The 20,257-nt window shown below is 39.2% G+C and overlaps 2 protein-coding genes across 7 annotated transcripts; both read left to right on the top strand.

The window, feature by feature from the left end:
- The first annotated feature begins 99 nt into the window (after window positions 1-99).
- TAF1B (TATA box-binding protein-associated factor RNA polymerase I subunit B) lies at window positions 100-3,604 on the top strand. Its single transcript, XM_017246811.3, has 4 exons — window positions 100-691; window positions 754-868; window positions 1,350-1,790; window positions 1,848-3,604. The coding sequence occupies exons 1-4, from the start codon at window positions 276-278 to the stop codon at window positions 3,465-3,467; spliced, it is 2,592 nt and encodes an 863-aa protein (XP_017102300.2). The 5' UTR covers window positions 100-275; the 3' UTR covers window positions 3,468-3,604.
- A 562-nt stretch (window positions 3,605-4,166) lies between these two features.
- On the top strand, window positions 4,167-19,888 carry tws (protein phosphatase 2 regulatory subunit tws). 6 transcript variants are annotated; one of them, XM_017246641.3, is made up of 5 exons: window positions 4,167-4,587; window positions 10,873-11,082; window positions 16,410-16,561; window positions 16,617-17,420; window positions 17,479-19,888. In XM_017246641.3, exons 2-5 carry the CDS (start codon window positions 10,911-10,913, stop codon window positions 17,845-17,847), a joined length of 1,497 nt encoding a protein of 498 aa, XP_017102130.1. In that variant the 5' UTR covers window positions 4,167-4,587; window positions 10,873-10,910; the 3' UTR covers window positions 17,848-19,888. The 6 variants fall into 6 exon arrangements, with proteins under 6 accessions (XP_017102130.1, XP_070137577.1, XP_017102132.1 ...); XM_070281476.1 differs by lacking the exon at window positions 4,167-4,587 and adding an exon at window positions 10,596-10,784; XM_017246643.3 differs by lacking the exons at window positions 4,167-4,587; window positions 10,873-11,082 and adding exons at window positions 11,379-11,537; window positions 12,371-12,730.
- The last annotated feature ends 369 nt before the right edge of the window (window positions 19,889-20,257 follow it).

Genomic DNA, 20,257 nt, shown 5'->3' with positions numbered 1-20,257 from the left:
ATACTGACATAACTGAAAATTGTGTGTTTTAATAAGATAAAAATACATTTTATTTCAGATAAATAATTAAAAAGTTTCTAAAACAAAATTTGAAGGTAATTTTAAATTGCGCGGTTTATCATTTCGATAACGATAAACTATCGTTTGAAAATGGAAACCTGTCTGCACTCACGCGCGCTTTTGCTGCTCCCATCCATAATCTCCCGGCCACACGTTTTTGTGTTTGGTTGTTGACAATTTTAAAATATTGTAAGGTACCAGGATACAACGCCAAGATGGACGAGGATATAGAGATTATGCAGTTGGACAACGTGGAGTGTGAGGTGTGTGGCGAGAAAACCTTCCAGCAGCGTGAGGGCTACTACTACTGCATCGAATGCGGCACCCAAAAACAACACATTCGAGCGGTGGATCTGACGGCGGAGGAAAACTTCAATGAGACTGTGGCCCGAAAAACAATCCGCCAGCCCAAGGACGAATCTAAGGCGAAGGACGTCGACATCACCTCGTGGGAGTTCTACAACTATGTGCTGCGCGGGTTCTTGCAGGAGCTGCTTAATATGGGAGCCAAGCCCGAACTGAAGCTAATGACCCTGCAGGTGTGGGCAGCGTACATGGGCCGGATGGAGGTGGCCTTCTGCAATAAGAACGCACTGGGATTGCCCAAATTGAATGTCCGGGTGCTGCACAGGTGGGCATGATGGTTATGCTTGTAAATAGAACCATATAATGTAATTTCCATGTTTTCTCCAGGGATGCTCTTATAATTTACAACCGAAAACGGGCAAAACGTATAAGTGCCAGAAGAAACAGTGCCCACGGTCCTATCGATGATCTTTCAAAGAAACGGTTGTGGAACAAAACAAAGGTACTTGCATACTCCATTAATATTTATTAATTAATCAACTATCATTTTTAAGAGAAATAAAACTCGTTAGGGAAGAGCAGCGGCAGCAACAGGAATAGAGTACGGGGTTTGGCCTCAACAATGGGGATTCCGGGAGTCTGCTCCATAGGCAAAGGAACTGAAAGGGATTTATCTTTAAATTAAAATAATATGTTAGAAATGGATATACTCACCCTCTGTAACCTCTTGAGAGACATCCGAAACGGGCAGGGCATAGGCCACCGCCATGATAGCCAGGAAAATCAAAACCGAATGCAAAGACATTTCGTAAAAGCTTACTGAAGTGGCAAGATAGACTTCTGAATGGTTTTCCACAGACTTTCTTGTGCTTATATATAGCACTAGAAACTTACATAATTACCCAACTCATTAGTAGATCTAGTCTTCATTAGTGTTATCTACAAAACCATTCTAAGACCTTGTTCTTATTTTATTCTTTTAGCGAAAACTCGATGCCTCGGGTTATACAAAGACCACGAAGCAAGAGGAGTCCCTCGGAAAGCAGAGCATTGGGTTGCAGTGGTCGGTGAGTGCCCGTAAGTCCTTGAAGAAACAGATGCCGTTGAAGCATCTCGATAAGCACAGCCAAGATGGCAGCAGTAGCATGATGTGCCATGGACTGAGGCCCAAGGTGAAAACTTTGCGGTTCTTCGACAGGAATATATATAGCCTTAATCTCACAAAGCTGTACATCGTGTTGGCCATTGCTTTGAACATGGTGGAGGACGACATCCAGCTGTCGGATCTAATACGATTCATCAAGGAGGAGCACCTCTCCAGTCGTGGTATTCTCACTTACCTGCCGGACAATTTGGCCAGCAAAGGCAATGCGTGGATCAAGGAAATGGAGTTTGGCAACAACAAGGACAAATGCACTTACAAGGTAGGGCTGTGTGGTATCTAGATGACATCTTATAAAATATTACCTTTAACCCTACAGTTTCTTCGCAACCAAATTTGTTATGTATCGCGCTTCGTGGACCTGAGTCCATTTCAAACCCCAAATCTCGTGGGCTTGGCTGAGCGCTACATCTTAGAGCTGGGACTGCCTCCTCGTCTTGCTAACTATGTTGGGAGTCTTATTAAGCTGTATCCGCCCTCATTCAAGACTCCAATGTCGTCATACACCTATCCCCGTTTCGAGGCCAGAGTAATGGCCTACATTCTGTACGTCATGAAGCTTTTGTTCGGCCTGGACGACGACAAGGAAATAAAGATATCCGAGTCAGCGGCTGATGTCAATGGAATAATTAGAAAAAAGGAAATTGGAGCTCCACTGCTCTTTGTTTTCACCGAATGGATGGAGTTTGTGGAGCTTCGGAAAGTTTTCATTTCCCGCTACAACCAGAGTTTCGCGCGACGCTTCAAGGAGACTAAAACATTGTCCGGCCAAGTCGATGAGATCCTTTCCAAGGAGCGCAAGCAAAAGGAGCAGGACTACAGCTTCGAAGGACTTCCGAAGAACCCAGCATTGCAGCGTCAGTACGAGAACATGACCCTAATGGTTGAGAAACTGTTGAAGGAATGTTTTGGCGAAACCAGTGCTGAAAGCATCAAAAAGGAACACATTGAGTTCCAGCCCACCCTGACCCCAGCACACTCGTACTTCCAACGCATCCTGCTGGAAGACTCCAGAACTGAGGGTGCCACATCGGGAATTCAAATCCCCGACTGCATGCGCGTCAATCACTCCGAACGGAACCTGGATCCTTTCATTTTGGAAACGGACGATCTGTCCCGTATCGTGTCTGAAGAAGGATATAAACTAAAAGTGGAAGAACTGCCTTGTCAAGAGGAATTCCACAATGTAGGTATCTTCTATCCCTTGCATTTATATCAACCGAAAAAGCAGGAGTTCCGCGCCAATTTTGACATCAAGATGGGTACATATCTCGATGAGATTAACAAGAAGGAGAAGCGGCCGGACTTTAAGTTCCGCTTGGCAATCGGCACGTATGGCCCAGCCTATCTGGCCCGAAAGCAGCTCTCACATTCGGAGAGGTTGAATAGGGGGAGAGAGAACAACCCTTACGTCTTAATGGATGAAGCTCCAAGGTATCTACTCAAGATAAACAACGACAAGGTCCTCCTGGACAGTCTCAGCTCTCTACAGACTTTTAGAGAGGAAAGTATGGATCCCCTAAACGTACCCCTCGACCAGCCCAGACGTCATCTGGATGCGGAATCTGTTTCTGGTTCCGAGCACAAAACGGTGCCCAGTGAGACTGAAGATGATGATCAGAGTCCGGAGGAAGTACTATTGAATGTCTCCAACTTTGATATTTGGCTGCTTCATGGATTCATGAATCAAATCAGGGAGTCCGACAAACGCCAGGTGCGCCAGCTTTTCCCCTACTCCTTTCGGTGGCTGCTGGAGTATTGTGCCTCTACCATCGATGTCAACTGGGAGGTGCTCTACGAGCAGCTGGTTATCCTGGAGGTGATGCTCCACCACAGCATCAAGGATTGGAGCGAATACAAGCGGGTGCTGAGAATCGATTATGAAAGTTCGAACAAGGACATGGCCACGCTGTCTAGAATTTATAAAGAGTTTTGGTAAATTTTTAAAAGGCTGGTTATTTTTTTACTTTATAATGAAAAATAATAAATTACTTATAATAATTGTAAACTTAAATATTAGCATAATAATTGTGTATTCTGTGAGCTATGACTATTATATTATATATATTGTCTTAATTATAAATTGTAATTATTTCAAGCGTTATTTTAAGGGCCTATTAGAAGTTATTTTATGTTATATAGACACCTATTTGAAGGTCTTTAAGTTCATTTCGGGATTTGTTTTGTATTATTTCAATGAAAGCTTAGTTAAGTTCATTAAAAAATTGATTTTTATTTATCAAAATTTATGAAAGGAATTAAAAATTAAAACTTTTGAAATCTCTATCTTTAATATACTTTAACTTATTTTAAATCTTAATTCTTAAGTGGTGCTATTATCTTAACCCGCACTGTCTTTGGTTGGGGAACATTAACATCCATATCAATAGGCAAATTAGCGTTTATCAGAACAACAACGACATTAGCTGCAACAATGCGTGTCGTGGTTTTGTTTACAAAAATCGTCTTCAAAAGAGAGCGCCGGCTGGCGGCCCCCACGGTCACTGCGAGAGAGTTACTGAGGTTGTGGAGCACTCTCTCGCTCCCCCCAAGAGAGAAGTAGCTGCCGTTGGGGCCGGAGGTGGAGAACGAACGAACGAAGCCCAAAGAAATCATAGGCGCGCATTCGCACGTCGAGTTTCAGTGCTAATTTTAACGGCGCCGCGTTGACTGTTTTCTCGCCTTATTGCGGTTATTTTCCTTATTTTCCTCCACTTGCTTGCTACCGAGCACTGAATTCAATTTAAATTAGTTTACACTGTGCCTTTTGTATGTGATAACAACAAACAAACCAAAAAGAGTGAAGTGCCATCGCCCAGGGACTGAGATTTTAACCGTTACCAGAAGGGATATAGCAGTAGGGATCTTCAAATCCCCCAAAGAATACAAATAATAACCCCATCACACGAAATATATAAAAATAAACCTATGCATGGGGAATATTATGATATATCCAAAGACGATCAATTAAAATAGAATTCGTGTGTGATTGCTATCAGCGGATATAGTCCGAGAGTTCCTGTTTTTGGTTGGGACTTTAAATCTGAAAAAAACCACTGGTAAGTTAGAGACTTTGATTAACTAAAACTTCATATTAATATGCGAACTTGTGGTTTCCATTCGAATGCCGTGGATATGGCAAGACAGCTGTTTCAATACCGTTCCAAAGTGCCCCGAAAATAATGCTTAAAATTGTTGAAACCCGTGCTGGATTGTCGATACTTACGTCAACCTATTGGAGAGGGTGTTTGTTTAACTATTTCGTTAGTATAACTACACAGAAAACAATTTATTAAAGTTTACAAATTCAAAATTCATGCTATAAATACAAGCAAATAAAATAAACCTTAAATCAATCCAAATCATATTATTCATTTTTTAGGCCATAAAATCCATCTAAAAATATTTCTGTTTATATGTGGTATAACCCCCCATATTACCCCTCGATCTACGGACCTTACTTGTTGACGTTCTTGGCGGTTTTTGAGGTTAACAGCATTTTGAGGCGGCTTTGTTTCGCTTCGGAGTCCGGACCCAACAATAACAATACCAACTATTGACTGCCGACTGGCACTGGTACTGGTACTGGCCATGTTTAGACGCTGGCACGTCTAAACTCACTCGAACTCGGCTTAGAAACAATTAATAGCTACTATTTTGTCACTTGCTTCTTGACTTTTATGCCAAAATATTTGCCTAAGCTGTTCGCATTAGCGAATCGAACAAATTGCTGAAAAAACAACATACTATAGCACGCGCATTTATCTTGATTTCGATTCCATGTGACTGTATCATTATTTGTGGACTTATAATTTGTTTTCCGATCAAAAGTCGATTCTCTCTCAGTGGGTCCTGTGTAGTTGATTTATTTTGTTTTTTAGTACAGTGGAATCTGGATAGATTATTGTGAGGATACTTTGCTTTATCATATACTGAAATTTTTGAAAATTATATGTAAAATGTTCTTGAGGGAAATTTTTATTAAAAAACTCAATGAATTACAACTTTAATATATTTACTTATTCTGTATATGGTTATGGGGTATTGAAGAAATACCTCTAAACATACATACTTCTAAATACCTACTCCAAAGGGGGGAAACTACCTATAACAACGAAGGTCTTAAACATGGTTTGACTTGAAGCTAAATATATTTTTTAGATTTATTTTTTAAATAAATAGTTATGCAATTTTGTAATAAATATACCTAAAAAAAAAGGGTTTTAGATAACCGCGTTTTAAACCATTTCATTTAATATTCTTGGAAGTCTGTTCATTTTTTTCAAATTTTTAGAATATTTTCAATTAGAGCTCGCTCTATACTTTGATTTCTTTTACAAATAAATATAAAATTCTTTATTTCTGAAAAATGTCATACATTATTATTCAAAGACTTTCTGTTTGTTGACTGTTTTGGTCAATTTATTGTTAAAGACGATTTTAAAGCCACTTCATTGATAATTATTATTATCTTCTTATTATTACTTCATTATAAGTCTTTGCTCTTTTCAAATAATATTTAGATGGATTTCATTTGGAGATCTATACTTTCGATTTAATTTGAGGATCTTAAAATACCTCGTCTCTTTATACCCTTGCAGAGGGTATTATAATTTTGTCCAAAAGTGTGCAACGCAGTGAAGGAGACATCTCCGACCCTATAAAGTATATATATTCTTGATCAGGATCACCTCCTGAGTTGATATGAGCATGTCCGTCTGTCCGTCTGTCCGTCTGTCTGTCTGTCCGTCTGTCTGTTTCTACGCAAACTAGTCTCTCAGTTTTAAAGCTATCGTCTTGAAACTTTGCACACACCCTTCTTTCCTTTGCACGCAGTATATAAGTCGGAACGGCCCGGATCGGCCGACTATATCCTATAGCTGCCATATAACTGATTGATCGGAAATGGTATAACTTTGGTATTTTTAGAGTTAGAGAGTTTAAATTTTAGGTGAGAGCTATTTTTGGCAAAATAATACGACATGCCAAATTTCAAAAGGATCGGCCGACTATATCCTATAGCTGTCATATAACTGAACGATCGGAAATGACCCAACTTTCGTGTTTTTGAAGATAGAAAGCTGGAATTTAGTACAGACTCTATTTTTGGTCAGTTGATCCAACCTACCAAATTTCATTAGGATCGGCCGACTATATCCTATAGCTGCCATATAACTGAACGATCGGAAATGGTATTTGGTAGAAATATCAACTTTCGTATTTTTGAAGATAGAAGCTTGGGACTTTTTTTAGATTTTGTATTGTAATAAATTGGAGTATATATTCCTATTCCCATAAGGATCGGCCAACTATATCCGATGTTTGCGATATATATCCGGTTTTAACTGCAAGGGTATATAAACTTCGGCTCCGCCCGAAGTTAGCTTTGCTTTCTTGTTTTGATTTATTTTATTAAATATTTCTAAAACGAAGTTAGATTTCAGATTATTTATCATTGAAAGTCTTTGCATTTTTTTCAATAATATTTCGAAAAATTTCATTTAAAAGTCTATACTTTCGATTTATTTTAAAATAAGATCTAAAGATACCTTTTTCCTGAAAAACATCACAAAACTATTATTTCGATACTTCCCTTCTAGATTTTATTTATAATGTTTTTCTTAGAAGATCCATATTTTCGATTTATTTTGAAATAAGATCATAATACTTCATGTTTCTGAAAAATATCATAAATATTTATTTAAAGGCTTTGCTTTTTTCTGAATGATATTTAGACGATTTTCTTTGGATCTTAATATTTTCGATTTATTTTTGGAAAATATACCATCGCCTTTTTTTAAGATTCTAGAATCTACATCATAATCTATATTTTGTATAATTTGCCTTCACCCATCATCCACTGTTTTTGTCAATAGGAGCACTGTGTTTGTCAAATGCTAATTAGTTTCATTATATCTGACAGTCACGAGTGGAGTGGGGCTGGATTGGGGATTTGGGGCTGGGGATATGGGTAATAGGGCCGTGAAGTGTATTAATTGGATGAGTTGCAACAGTTTGATAAGCACAATATTGGTCGCGTTGATCAACTTGGACATATGGCCGTAATCACGTCCACGTCGTTTGTCAAAACAATTGTTTATCTTGAGTGGCCACGCCCCGGTCGACTTGCCCACCGCCCCCAAAAAGCTAAAAACAAAAACAAACAAGAAAGGAAAGCTAACTTCGGGCGGAGCCGAAGTTTATATACCCTTGCAGTTAAAACCGGATATATATCGCAAACATCGGATATAGTTGGCCGATCCTTATGGGAATAGGAATATATAATCCAATTTATTTCAATACAAAATCTAAAAAAAGTCCCAAACTTCTATCTTCAAAAATACGAAAGTTGATATTTCTACCAAATACCATTTCCGATCGTTCAGTTATATGGCAGCTATGGGATATAGTCGGCCGATCCTAATGAAATTTGGTAGGTTGGATCAACTGGCCAAAAATATAATCTGTATTCAGTTTTAGCTTTCTATCTTCAAAAACACGAAAGTTGGGTCATTTCCGATCGTTCAGTTATATGGCAGCTATAGGATATAGTCGGCCGATCCTTATGAAATTTGGCATGACGTAATGTTTTGCCAAAAATAGCTCGCATGTCAAATTTGAACTCTCTAACTCTAAAAACACCAAAGTTATACCATTTCCGATCAATCAGTTATATGGCAGCTATAGGATATAGTCGGCCGATCCGGGCCGTTCCGACTTATATACTGCGTGTGTGGAACGAAGGGTGTGTGCAAAGTTTCAAGACGATAGCTTTAAAACTGAGAGACTAGTTCGCGTAGAAACAGACAGACAGACGGACAGACGGACAGACGGACAGACGGACATGCTCATATCAACTCAGGAGGTGATCCTGATCAAGAATATATATACTTTATAGGGTCGGAGATGTATCCTTCACTGCGTTGCACACTTTTGACCAAAATTATAATACCCTCTGCAAGGGTATAAAAACACAGCTGTCCTGCAAACCGCCAATGGCTGTCGAACTGTCAGCGCAGGCAGTAGTACTCAGAGCCACATTGATGGACATATTATAGACAGTTTGGCAAACGAGAGCGTATGAAATGCTAAATATAAACAATGCTGGCAGTGCCGCCCCACCTCTTGTAACCTCATGCCCCTTTCCGCCCCTCCCCCCGGCGTCGGGCATTAAAGGAAAATTAAGCAAACCAGACGAGAAGGGTTGACAGATCCAAAAATAATTATAGCCCGGAAAGATTTGGCAGGCACCTGGCGTCTACCTGGTTTTTATTTTAAAGGGGCGGTGTGGCGACCAAGTCTCGTGTCACACGTGTGCCTGTATCTTCCAAACTGTAGTCCCCCGTATTTATAGACTCTTTGGGGCTCTTCCTTGGGGAACTGCTTCCGTCTAATTAACCTGGTGGAGAGCCTTAACTCTTACTGCCCTACTGTTTCAGATTGTTTATACCTCTGTATTTTATCCTTCCTTTGTTAAAAATCAATGCTAAATTATACATCAGAAGCGAAAAAATGGTTTATTTGTCTAATTTTAAACATATACTCGCACTTCCGCCGCCTGTCTTTGTCATTTCCCGAATAACAAAAGCTCGAAATGATTATTTTCTTGAAAAATTCGCTATTTGTTTGTTATTGTTTTGTTGTTGTTGTTGGTGTAATTCGGGGGAAATGAAAAGCTGGCTGGCGCTTGTCTCTGCACTCATTCACATGCCACAGACTTTTAATAGACATTTCATTCCATTTGTTTATTTTGATTTTCAAGTGTTCTGGCGGTTTATTTTTGAGCTGCAATGACACATATGAGGGCACAGACAGGTGTACCAAACCAATTCGCCTTAGCCAATATCCACTGTCTTCAAGAAATGGCAATATTTTAAAACGCGATTGGCTGGCTGGGCTCACGTTTCTAGGGGTACGCGAGACATTGAAGACGCAGCCCATTAATTGGATTACAATTCTCCGCATTCTCCATTTATTGTTGCCGCTGTTGATTTGTTGTTCTGCACGTTGCTTTCTTCTTCTTTATGAACATTAGTCATACAAATATACTATATATATGTATGTACATATGTGTCTTGGCTCCTCAACTTGTTGCGTACGCCCTGTTTTGCATATGCCACACCACTGTCGCACCGCCACCACCACCCCCTGGTAGCCCTCCTTTAATGGACGTGGGGGAATTTCGCCTTCATAATGTAACTGTATATCCGTATTGCGAAAATGTGTGAAATGAATCGCACACACACACACACACACCTCCAAAAGAAACACATGACATGTGCACTACAGATCCGGTCAAAATACTAGCAGTGCCATTATCAGAACGCGTTCCAAAGTTTTCCACTTTATTCAAAATATAATAAAAAAAATAATAAAAATATATTTATTGAAAATCAATCACACCTTTCGACAAAACAAACAATCCCATTATTGTTTTCCAATCTTCAGGTCATTGACTAGAAAACCAAAAGTTTGGGAAGGATTTCCTTATAAGGTTATGAAAATAAATGGTATAACTTTCCCTGTTTTATTCGGTCTATAACTAACGACCTTGAAGTCTATAATAGAGAACTGCCAAGGCTGCTAATTCCAACACAATTGTCTTGTTGTCCACATGTTTATAAAATTACACTTTAATTTGTTTTTTGTCTTCATGCACTGCTGAAAAATTTCCACTCTGACGTTCTCGCGGGGGCCTTCTCCGGTTTAAATCCAAATATTTGATTTGGAGATTAGCGAAATGGATTTTTGTGTAATTGTTAATTGGAACGCCAGCCCCAATCGTTGCCTTCAACTGTTCTATCGGTATGAAAATATATATATATACATTTAAAAATTTAAATAAATCGAAATCTACAACTGATGGAGAAAAATAAATTTAATGAAGCCAAAACGCAGAAGAGCCAACAAGAAGATGCCAAGAAACAGCAGACACACCTCTTGGCTAGCCAAAAAAGTAAAAAAAAAAAAAAGCTTAAATTTATTAAACACGCAGGCGGCGGAATTTAATTCAATCCGAGAGCAGATGTTTTGTTCTCGTTCGCAGTCTTGATTTCTAAGGTAAACAAACGACAAGAGACTCGAATTTGCTCGAGTCATTTGGGAGCTAGAGAGCGGCCAAGATCGAAATATATATACTGCTATATAGGGGTATATACCTAGCCAAAGAGAGGGGTGTGTGCGACAGGTGTTAATTGGCGGACAAATTCAAAAACACGCAGTTCGCTCATGGATAGGACGAATCATATTATACGATGTAGGCAAATATGCATTATACAATCTGTGTGTGCAGCTGAACCACAGGCCACTCGCTAATAGATTCGATCATTTCATTTTTCTTACAGTTTTTCGCCCACTGGTCCCCGCATCACCTACGGACGCAATGGGACGCTGGGGCCGGCAGAGTCCGGTGCTGGAGCCGCCGGATCCACAACTTGCCTCCCAGGTGCCGCCCGCCCTTCCGCCACGCACCTTCATGCGACAGTCCAGCATTACCAAGATTGGCAACATGCTCAATACCGCCATCAACATCAATGGAGCCAAAAAGCCACAAAGTAAGTTTTATTAAAAAATAGGGTTATTTTGATTCCTTTTTCAGCCAACTCTAAAAAGAAAGAAAGTTTTAGTTCTATAAAGTGATATAATAGTCGTTATTACTACTTCTGCCTTGTAAAATCATAAGAATTCCTTTAAAATAAAAACCCTCGCTTTTTTTTGAATTTCCGCCATTATTATTTATTAGAGATGGCACATATTTAGAGATGAAATAATCGGTGACGTAGTCACTATCCAACACTGTTTTTTGCACAACCAACACTGGAAACATGCAACGCCGTTCTTCGCCGCAAATTAGTAGCCTGAAACTCTCATTGTAAAGTGCGAAATTTGCAACAAAATTTTTACTTCCATTTTGCGTTGGATTTATTGCAATCCGTTAGTCACTAAATAAGTTAAAACGGCGATTAGAGCGTGGAGATTGCGAGGTCGCATCATTGTACATAGTCCCAAAGTGCGTGTAGTGTAAAATACGAAAGTTAATGCCGCTTGTGCGAAATTGAAAGCAAACGCAGAAGCAAAACCAAAAGCCACACTCATTACGACGCAACGACGAAGCACTGCAGCAAAAGAGGCGGCAAAAACGGGAAGAAGAAGCAGCGGGGCAGCATTAGCAGCAAAGAATCGGAACAAAAAAAAAAGACTCGCGTCAAGCTTTTTTTTTGCTGAAAATCGTGCAGCTTAAAAATATCAAAATATATAGCCCGACGCCAAAGCGGAGTGCATCGGAATCGAAATATATTGATTGTTTATTGAAACTTGAAGCAAGCGAGTCGAGTCACGCGGTTTTTTTTACATTTCGTACGCTTTTAAATGCGAATTTTGGAGCTGCAACGGCAGCTGTGGGAAAATGTGTTAAAACGGAAAACACGGCGCAAAAAATAAAGAACTTAAATCAAAATATATGTGTGCACGTTTTGAAGGTTAGATTTGGCAAGGCGAGAGCAGAATTCGCGATAAAACAAAGGCACAAAAGTGACTACAGCGAGCGTTGTGCGTGTGTGTGTGTGTGTTGGTGTGGGTGTATTAGTGTATTGTGTTTGTTTTGGCAAATGCAATAAATAATAATTAATGTGGATTACCTGGTAAATATATTCCGTGTCATTATCGGTGTGAAGTAATTTTTCTCTCACAACCACCGGCTGCACTCTCTCGCAAAAAAAAAAAAAAGAAACGCACGCCAAAACTGCTCCCTCTGCCTCTGTCGCTGCCTCTGCCCACGTCGCTGCTTATGCTGTTAAAAAGAAAAAAAAAAGAAAATAAGAAAATATTTCCCCTACTTTGCAGTTTCTTCCCCACATGTCGTTTCTACGTGCTTAAGTTGTGTGCTAAACCAAAACAGGGAGAGAATCAAATAATATCCATAATTTTATAAACCAAAGTCTAATTAAAAGGATAAATATAAAAGAAAATACAAAGAAAAGAAATATCCTCAAAATCCGCGCCAACAACAAAAACCAACTCACACACACACACATACAGAACCCCCGAAAGAAAGGGAAAGAAACGGAGCAGAGCGCGAGCGCAGCTCCTTGGCCTTTCTTTTGTTCTTGTTTTGTTGTTGTAGCTTGGCTTAATTGTTTGTTGTTGTTGTTGCCGTCGCTGCCGCTGCTAAAATCGACGCAAACTGTTCAACTGTCATGGCCGGTAAGTTCAATTCTCTCTCCCTCGCTCTCTCTCTTGTCTTCTCTTCGCCTCCTTATTTTTGATTTCCTTTTTGCTCGTTCGTCGTTGCTTTCATGCACACAGAGAGAAACTAGGGGGGGAGTATATATATATTTAAATTAAATTCGACAAATGGCCGATAAACAAATGCCGTGAGAAGTAAACAATCCAAAAGGCTGCCAACGCAATGCAGCCGCTGCGAAAAACAACTTTTCCCTATCAACTAGCATTGATCTTTGCACTTGAAAGCCACCGGCGACGTGAGCTGCCCCCTAATACCCCCCATCCCCCTCTGTTTTTGTTTTTGGAAAAATTACTAGAGGAAGGTGAAAGAGTCTATAAACCTAGATCACGATTTGTTTGGAAAACAGTAAACTGCCGATAAGCGGAATCTAAGCAAACCCTATGTATACTATATATAGAGTATATATAGTACCTATAGTGCAGACTCTACAGACTACAATTGCCATAATTAAATAATAAACAATTAGAAAAGCACCGAGCGGCGATGCGGTGTGCCAATTGGTCCAGTCAATAGATACAGATACATATATAGATATATCTACAGATCGTGTTATTGCAAATTGAGTTAAATCGCACTGAACTCAAAGGAAACTAAGGCCAAGTACTGCATATACTCTTCTTTTTTTTTTATTTCCATACCATCCACCTCTCAGACTCAGACAACGTGACGTCGCCTCCGGAGTCGTCCGGTCCATGGGGTTAGTATGCAAAATGATTCGCCTCCCAAATGATTGGGAATGCAGTCAGTGTCCGTGCTGTCTGACGAGTTTCTTAAAAATCAAATAAAAGAAAAAGTACAAAAAGTATCTGCAAGATGTGCGCAACTGAACATGGACATCGGCTAATGGGGGTGCTGGGGTGGGGAACTCGACAAGCTCTTGTTGCTAATCGGGGGCTACATGTGTACGTTTTGGAGTTACTTGTCTTGTAAGATTCACTTTTTGTTGGGAGGTTCTAAAGGATGGCAGGATTAAAGGATGGCGGGAAGGATGTAAGGGTTAAGAGCTACCAACTCCAATAAGTGTAACTTTCAAACTGATTTTATTTCAAACTATTTTATTTCTCTTACAAGAAACAAGAAACATAGAAATCCTAAATTTATTCAAAACTAATTTACTAAAACTAACAACACGAGGCTCTTTAGAGTGTCATTAGATTCAAGGGATCGGGATCGGTCAGGCATGTACTATATTCTTTATTATTTCTTTCCGTGGTTCCGATAGTTTAAAAATCTATCTTTTACCTTAAAATTATATTCATATCTTATTCAAAATGATAGAACTTTCTGAAAAGTCACACTTAAAGTATTATTTTGTGTGTAATGCATGTTCTTTCTTTAATAATAAAAGAAATCGTTTTTGTCGGTTTGTAAGATTTAAAATAAAAAAAGTTGATTGATTCTTTAAAGAAAAATAAATAAATGTAGGTAATAAACGAGGGATTTAAAAAATAGCCTATTTGACAAAACGGCCTAACTTTGAAATTAAAAATTGTATGTTTTTGCAATTTTTTTTATTAAATTGTAAAAAAACACAATAAAATTTTTTTGAAAATTATTTTCTTTGTTCCTTACCTGGGAAATATATCGCACAAAATTGTTTAAAAATTTTATACCGATGAATAAACATTCATTTTCGAGAAATCGAGAATACCGCCTGCAGAATCACTGTTTTAAGAAAAAGTTACAGCGTTTCTTTGTGGCACTATGACAGGGAGCACCCAAATTAATGTATAGCTCCAGATTCAGTTCAAATTTTGAGAGGACATGCACAAATATATGTGGATTATAATAAAATACAAAAATTGTTTTGATTAACCCCTTAAATTTAGATAATTTAGGTAATATAACCCCTTAACATTTGTAATGAGTATGTAGTTTATAATAAAATAGCTTAGATTAAGATTATATTTTTTTGAAATATAGAAATATATTCTAGATAGATAGAAATTGATTAAAAAGGCGTATGAGGTCGTATAAGGCCCCAGCTATTATTTCACTTGTCAATCCAGTGATGGGGCACAGTATGTCTCACAATTCCCTTCAAGAAAGAAGCCCCACACAGCTGAGACACTGCCACTAAGCCCCTGGAATAATCAATCACAATATGCCCACAAAGTAGTGATACTCAGGGCATGTTTATCTTTTCGAATGTTATTTGTTATTATTTGATATCAAAATACGAATCTATAAGCGTATTTGAGGCAATTTCTCTAATTGCTCACCGATTCGGTCATGGATATGAATTATTTCTCTCCACTGTTCTCTAGTCTCTGACTAAAGTTATCCAACTTGGCAGCCAAATAAAGGATTTTCCAAGAGAGCCCACCCAACCCTTGCATACCTTTCTGTAGGTCGTTCGTTTGGGGGTACCTCTAACCTCCATCCTCTATCCTCTAGTCGTGGAGGAGATAGTTTAGTTTGGGCAAAAGCTAGGGCTCTAGTGGCGACATCGCGTGGTTGTGTTAAATAATTGTGTCAATATTTGAGTTTCATTATTTTGTTCCATTTTGCGGCCGCTCATGAAAATCTACTTATCTTCTCCCCATGTACAGGCTTATATACGTGCTGGTCTCTAGAAAATAAATAGCTTTTTATTGGGCTGCTTTTTGAGAAATTATCTTACTATCAGAGATGTCTTGTAGCTTGGCAGACTCACTGAATATATCTCCCTAAAATGTCTCACTTGTTTTGTTCAAATTTTATTCACAAAACTACAATACCAGGTAGGGACTTCACTTTTGTTTTCATTCTGGCCAGAGTGCAATGACTTCCAAACTGTAAATGGCTGTGTGCGGGGGGTGGTGCGGGTGTATAATAATTCTCTAAAAATAGTGCCAAGACTAATTAGGCGATGGCTTTTGATCCGATTATGGGCGGAGGAGAAATCACAACCTCATGACGTCGCCAATGACAGACACAGCCAACGAATAATGAGGTCACAGCTCATGGGACTGGGCTGGGCAAGGGCTCTGCTCCGCTCTGCTCTGAGCTCTGCTGTGCTTTGCCAAAGAAATCAAACAAACAGAAACGAATGAATATTTGGAAATGATGGAAAAATGGCCAAAAAATGGCACACAACCTCAAAGACAGTACTATTGGCTTGGTAGGCATGGTGCTAAATTATTTGAAATACATTTTAAATAAAAAATTAAATAATACTTTAAGTTTTTGTCTAAAAATCTAACAAGTTTGTCTTTAAAATCAAACCAAAAGCAAATATTCCCACCCATGTGGGCAGGTCTGAGACGTCATCGTTTACACAACGAACCGCAATCGCGGAAAGTGGCTGGCAGAGAGCAGAATAGCTGGAGAGAGAGGGGGCGGTGGGGTAATAGAAAGCGGAAAGAATATTTGGCCAAGAGCTTAAAGGGCTTTAAAGTCAGACTGCCACCACACATAGCCATAGCCAGTAGTCAGTAGTAGGAAGGCCAAGAATGGCGTCATTAGCAAATATTTGGGCAGGCCCAGGACAACGGCATCCCCATATTGATTGTGTGACTGTATCTGTGAGTGGCTGTATGAGTCAAATGTTACATTGCCTGAATCCTGAAATGGCATTCATCGAGACGGAGTCGAGCCGTTCAAAAGTGTCACATCGCATACTCATCATTTGGTCTTCGTGCTCTCCCTTTGCAGGTAATGGAGAGGCGTCCTGGTGCTTCTCACAGATTAAAGGCGCCCTAGACGATGATGTCACGGATGCGGACATCATATCCTGCGTGGAATTCAATCACGATGGCGAACTCCTGGCCACTGGCGACAAGGGCGGTCGCGTCGTCATCTTCCAGGTGAGTTTCTACAATTATTCTAATTATACATATTATATAATATAATGTATTTCAGCGTGATCCTGCCTCGAAAGCCGCTAATCCGAGACGCGGCGAATACAATGTCTACTCGACATTCCAGTCGCACGAGCCCGAGTTCGATTACCTCAAGTCGTTGGAGATCGAGGAGAAAATCAACAAGATCCGGTGGCTGCAACAAAAGAATCCCGTTCACTTTCTGCTCTCGACCAACGACAAGACGGTCAAGTTGTGGAAGGTGAGTGAGCGCGACAAGTCGTTCGAGGGCTACAACACGAAGGAGGAGAACGGACTGATCAGGGATCCCCAGAACGTGACCGCCCTGCGTGTGCCCTCCGTCAAGCAGATACCGCTGCTGGTGGAGGCCTCGCCCCGGCGCACCTTCGCCAATGCACACACCTATCACATCAATTCAATTAGCGTCAACTCCGATCAGGAGACGTTCTTGTCGGCCGACGATCTGCGCATCAACCTCTGGCACCTGGAGGTGGTCAACCAGAGCTACAACATCGTCGACATCAAGCCGACGAACATGGAGGAGCTAACCGAGGTGATCACGGCGGCCGAATTCCATCCGACCGAGTGCAATGTGTTCGTCTACTCGAGCTCCAAGGGCACAATACGCTTATGTGATATGCGATCGGCGGCGCTATGCGACCGGCACAGCAAACAGTTCGAGGAGCCAGAGAATCCAACGAATCGCAGCTTCTTCAGCGAGATAATCAGCTCCATCAGCGATGTCAAGCTGAGCAACTCGGGTCGCTACATGATCTCCAGGGACTACTTGAGCATCAAGGTCTGGGATCTACACATGGAAACGAAGCCCATTGAGACTTATCCTGTAAGTACTTACTATTCCAGATAGATAATCCTGATGGCTAACTATTCATCCTTTTTAGGTGCATGAATACCTGCGCGCCAAGCTGTGCTCGCTGTATGAGAACGACTGCATCTTCGACAAGTTCGAGTGCTGTTGGAACGGCAAGGACAGCTCGATAATGACCGGTAGCTACAACAACTTTTTCCGGGTGTTTGACCGCAACTCGAAAAAGGATGTGACGCTAGAGGCGTCGAGGGACATCATCAAGCCGAAGACGGTGCTGAAGCCACGAAAAGTTTGCACTGGCGGCAAACGGAAGAAGGACGAGATCAGCGTGGACTGTCTCGACTTCAACAAGAAGATCCTGCACACCGCCTGGCATCCCGAGGAGAACATCATCGCCGTGGCTGCGACCAACAACCTATTCATATTTCAGGATAAATTTTAGCCAACACTCTCCAACAAACAATACACAGTTACAGTAACACCAACCAACACAAGAAACACGCCCCACTTCAAGGTCAACTCAATCGGTTGGTTTTCTAAACAGAAGCCTTTTCAATCTTCACTTGCAATTCGATTGTTTGCCTAACACATCATTACCTCAGTGCCCCTACACCCCCTGATCCGTTGTCCTTCAAACTACTCCCTCCCTTCCCTAAGAAAAAACCAAATGCGACAACACCACAAACACACACCTACATCATACATAATGCCATAGCAAAAGCTTTGTAATGTATTTTTGCAAGAGAAACTGAAACACTTACAAGAGAATTGAGAAGAAGAAAGGATAAAGATTTTTATACATAACATTTATGAATAGAGAAGCGTAAAGTTTATTTTCTTGTAGCGCAATTCAAAAACCACACTAAGAGTAATATATATAATTGATTTTCCCATTTTCCCAAACAACATTTTTTGTATAATTTGCGCCAGCGCGGAAGTATTTGTAATAAAAGATAATAATATACCATTTAAAACGAATCGAAACATCAAATGCATATTATAATGATTTCCGGCTTGCTTGTTAAGTTGTTGAAAAATCGAGAAAGAATCGATGTGCGCCCTGTTTGCTCTTTTCTACAAAACATAGAATATAAATATATACACACATGAAGATTTCCGTTTGTTTGGGGGCGTTGGCGACAATGTTCATTCCATGCAATTAGACACGATGGGTCCTAAGGCCCGTCGATCCGACTATGTCTCACCTTAAATCTCATCAACGTCAGCGCCAGCTAAACGAACCGGAAGTCGTCTCAGTCATTTTGCGGCTCTAGAGAAGCAAACCACTTCAAAATGCTCATTTAAAATCTTTAATTCACTAAGAATCCAATGGCAGCCCAGAAACCAGAAATCAAAGAGGAGGCACACGTGGATGCATTAAAAACATTATGTATTGCAGTTAAAATAAAAAATGAGAGGAGGATATACATAAATAAACATAAAAAGCCTAAGTTTAAAATTAAACATTAGTGTTCTCAATTCGTTTAATTTAATCTAAAATGAGTAAAAACAAAAGAAAAAAAAATTAAAAATAAAAGAAGAAACATCATAAAGAAAACACTATTTTTATACGCTAAATTTTAAGCTAAGTATTGCTACTTTTAGTTCAACTATGCGTGCGTGCGTCCAAGACCAATTCTCACATATAGTCTGCCCAGCCCGGCAGAGTCCCCTCAGCCCCCTTTTCATCGCCGGTGTCAGCAAAGTTTCCAGCCTGTTTATTGTTTTTGTAAAGTTTATTTTATCCATTGTCATGTTTTCCATAAAGAACTATAAAAACAACTGACCCATTTTTATAGGTTATCTAGTGTCTAGTGTTAACAAAAACAACAAAAACAACCATAAAATATAAACCTAAACATGAAATAAAATTAAAAGTATATAAATAAACGATGCGCTGAAAATGTTAAACGAGAAACTCTTAAAAAATGTATGGCAGCAAGTTCAAAATATTGAAATGTAAACGCATAAAATGAAGAAATAAAAACTAAAAACAAAAAACAAAACATAAATTGTGCTTCTTATGAGAATAATTATAAATGTATTTAAAAACCATATTGTATTTTCAATGAAATAGATATACGGAAACAGGAAAAGGCAACATGAATCGCAAATATATTTAAAGTGAGGGATACAAAGAATGAGTATTTTTCATAAATGATAATTTAATCCATGAACTATCCCTAGTTTTGTTGCGAAATTAATATTCTTCAACATTTATTTGCAACGCACATTTTTATTCATAAATCTTTGACATGCCTTTTTGTAAATAAAATCGCAAACAAAACAAATGAGAGAACTAAATCGTAATACATTATTCATAAAATGAAATAAAATCGAAAGCAGTCGAATAGAGGAACTGTTGCAGTTGCAAACGAGAGACAAATTGCAATTGATTAGTTTTTAATAACATTAATTGAATTGCTATTCAAAATAAAGATCAAATAAAAGAAAACTTAAGGATAAAGTTTAGTTTTGAAAGTTTGGGGGAGTTCTTGTGTCTTTTGGGAATAATACAAAAAGAAACTGAAGAAACTTTCAAGAGATGTATCTAACTGGGTTTGACAATAGTGTCTTGATACTGCGTTTTATTTTAAGTGTGCAAATTTTTAAAAAATGTGTATGGTACTAAAAATTATGGGAAATTAAGAGGTAAGAGGTGGTTAAATTACCTTTTAAAAATCTTTTAAAAGTGTCTTAAAAATATTTAGAAAGCTTAAGAAGTTTTCAAGGTATAAATCATTGGAGATTTTTCATTGAATCATCATCTATTTTTGATTTTTTCCATCAGATGTATAACTCTATGTTTCTGGAGGTTAGTGAAATTTTATTTATATAGTAACCTTGCAGCA

This window comes from Drosophila bipectinata, chromosome 3R, assembly GCF_030179905.1.
Source record: "Drosophila bipectinata strain 14024-0381.07 chromosome 3R, DbipHiC1v2, whole genome shotgun sequence".
Taxonomy (NCBI): Eukaryota; Metazoa; Arthropoda; class Insecta; order Diptera; family Drosophilidae; genus Drosophila; species Drosophila bipectinata.
The sequence above is the reverse complement of the archived record's forward strand: the minus strand, read 5'-3'. Positions and strand labels throughout refer to the sequence as shown.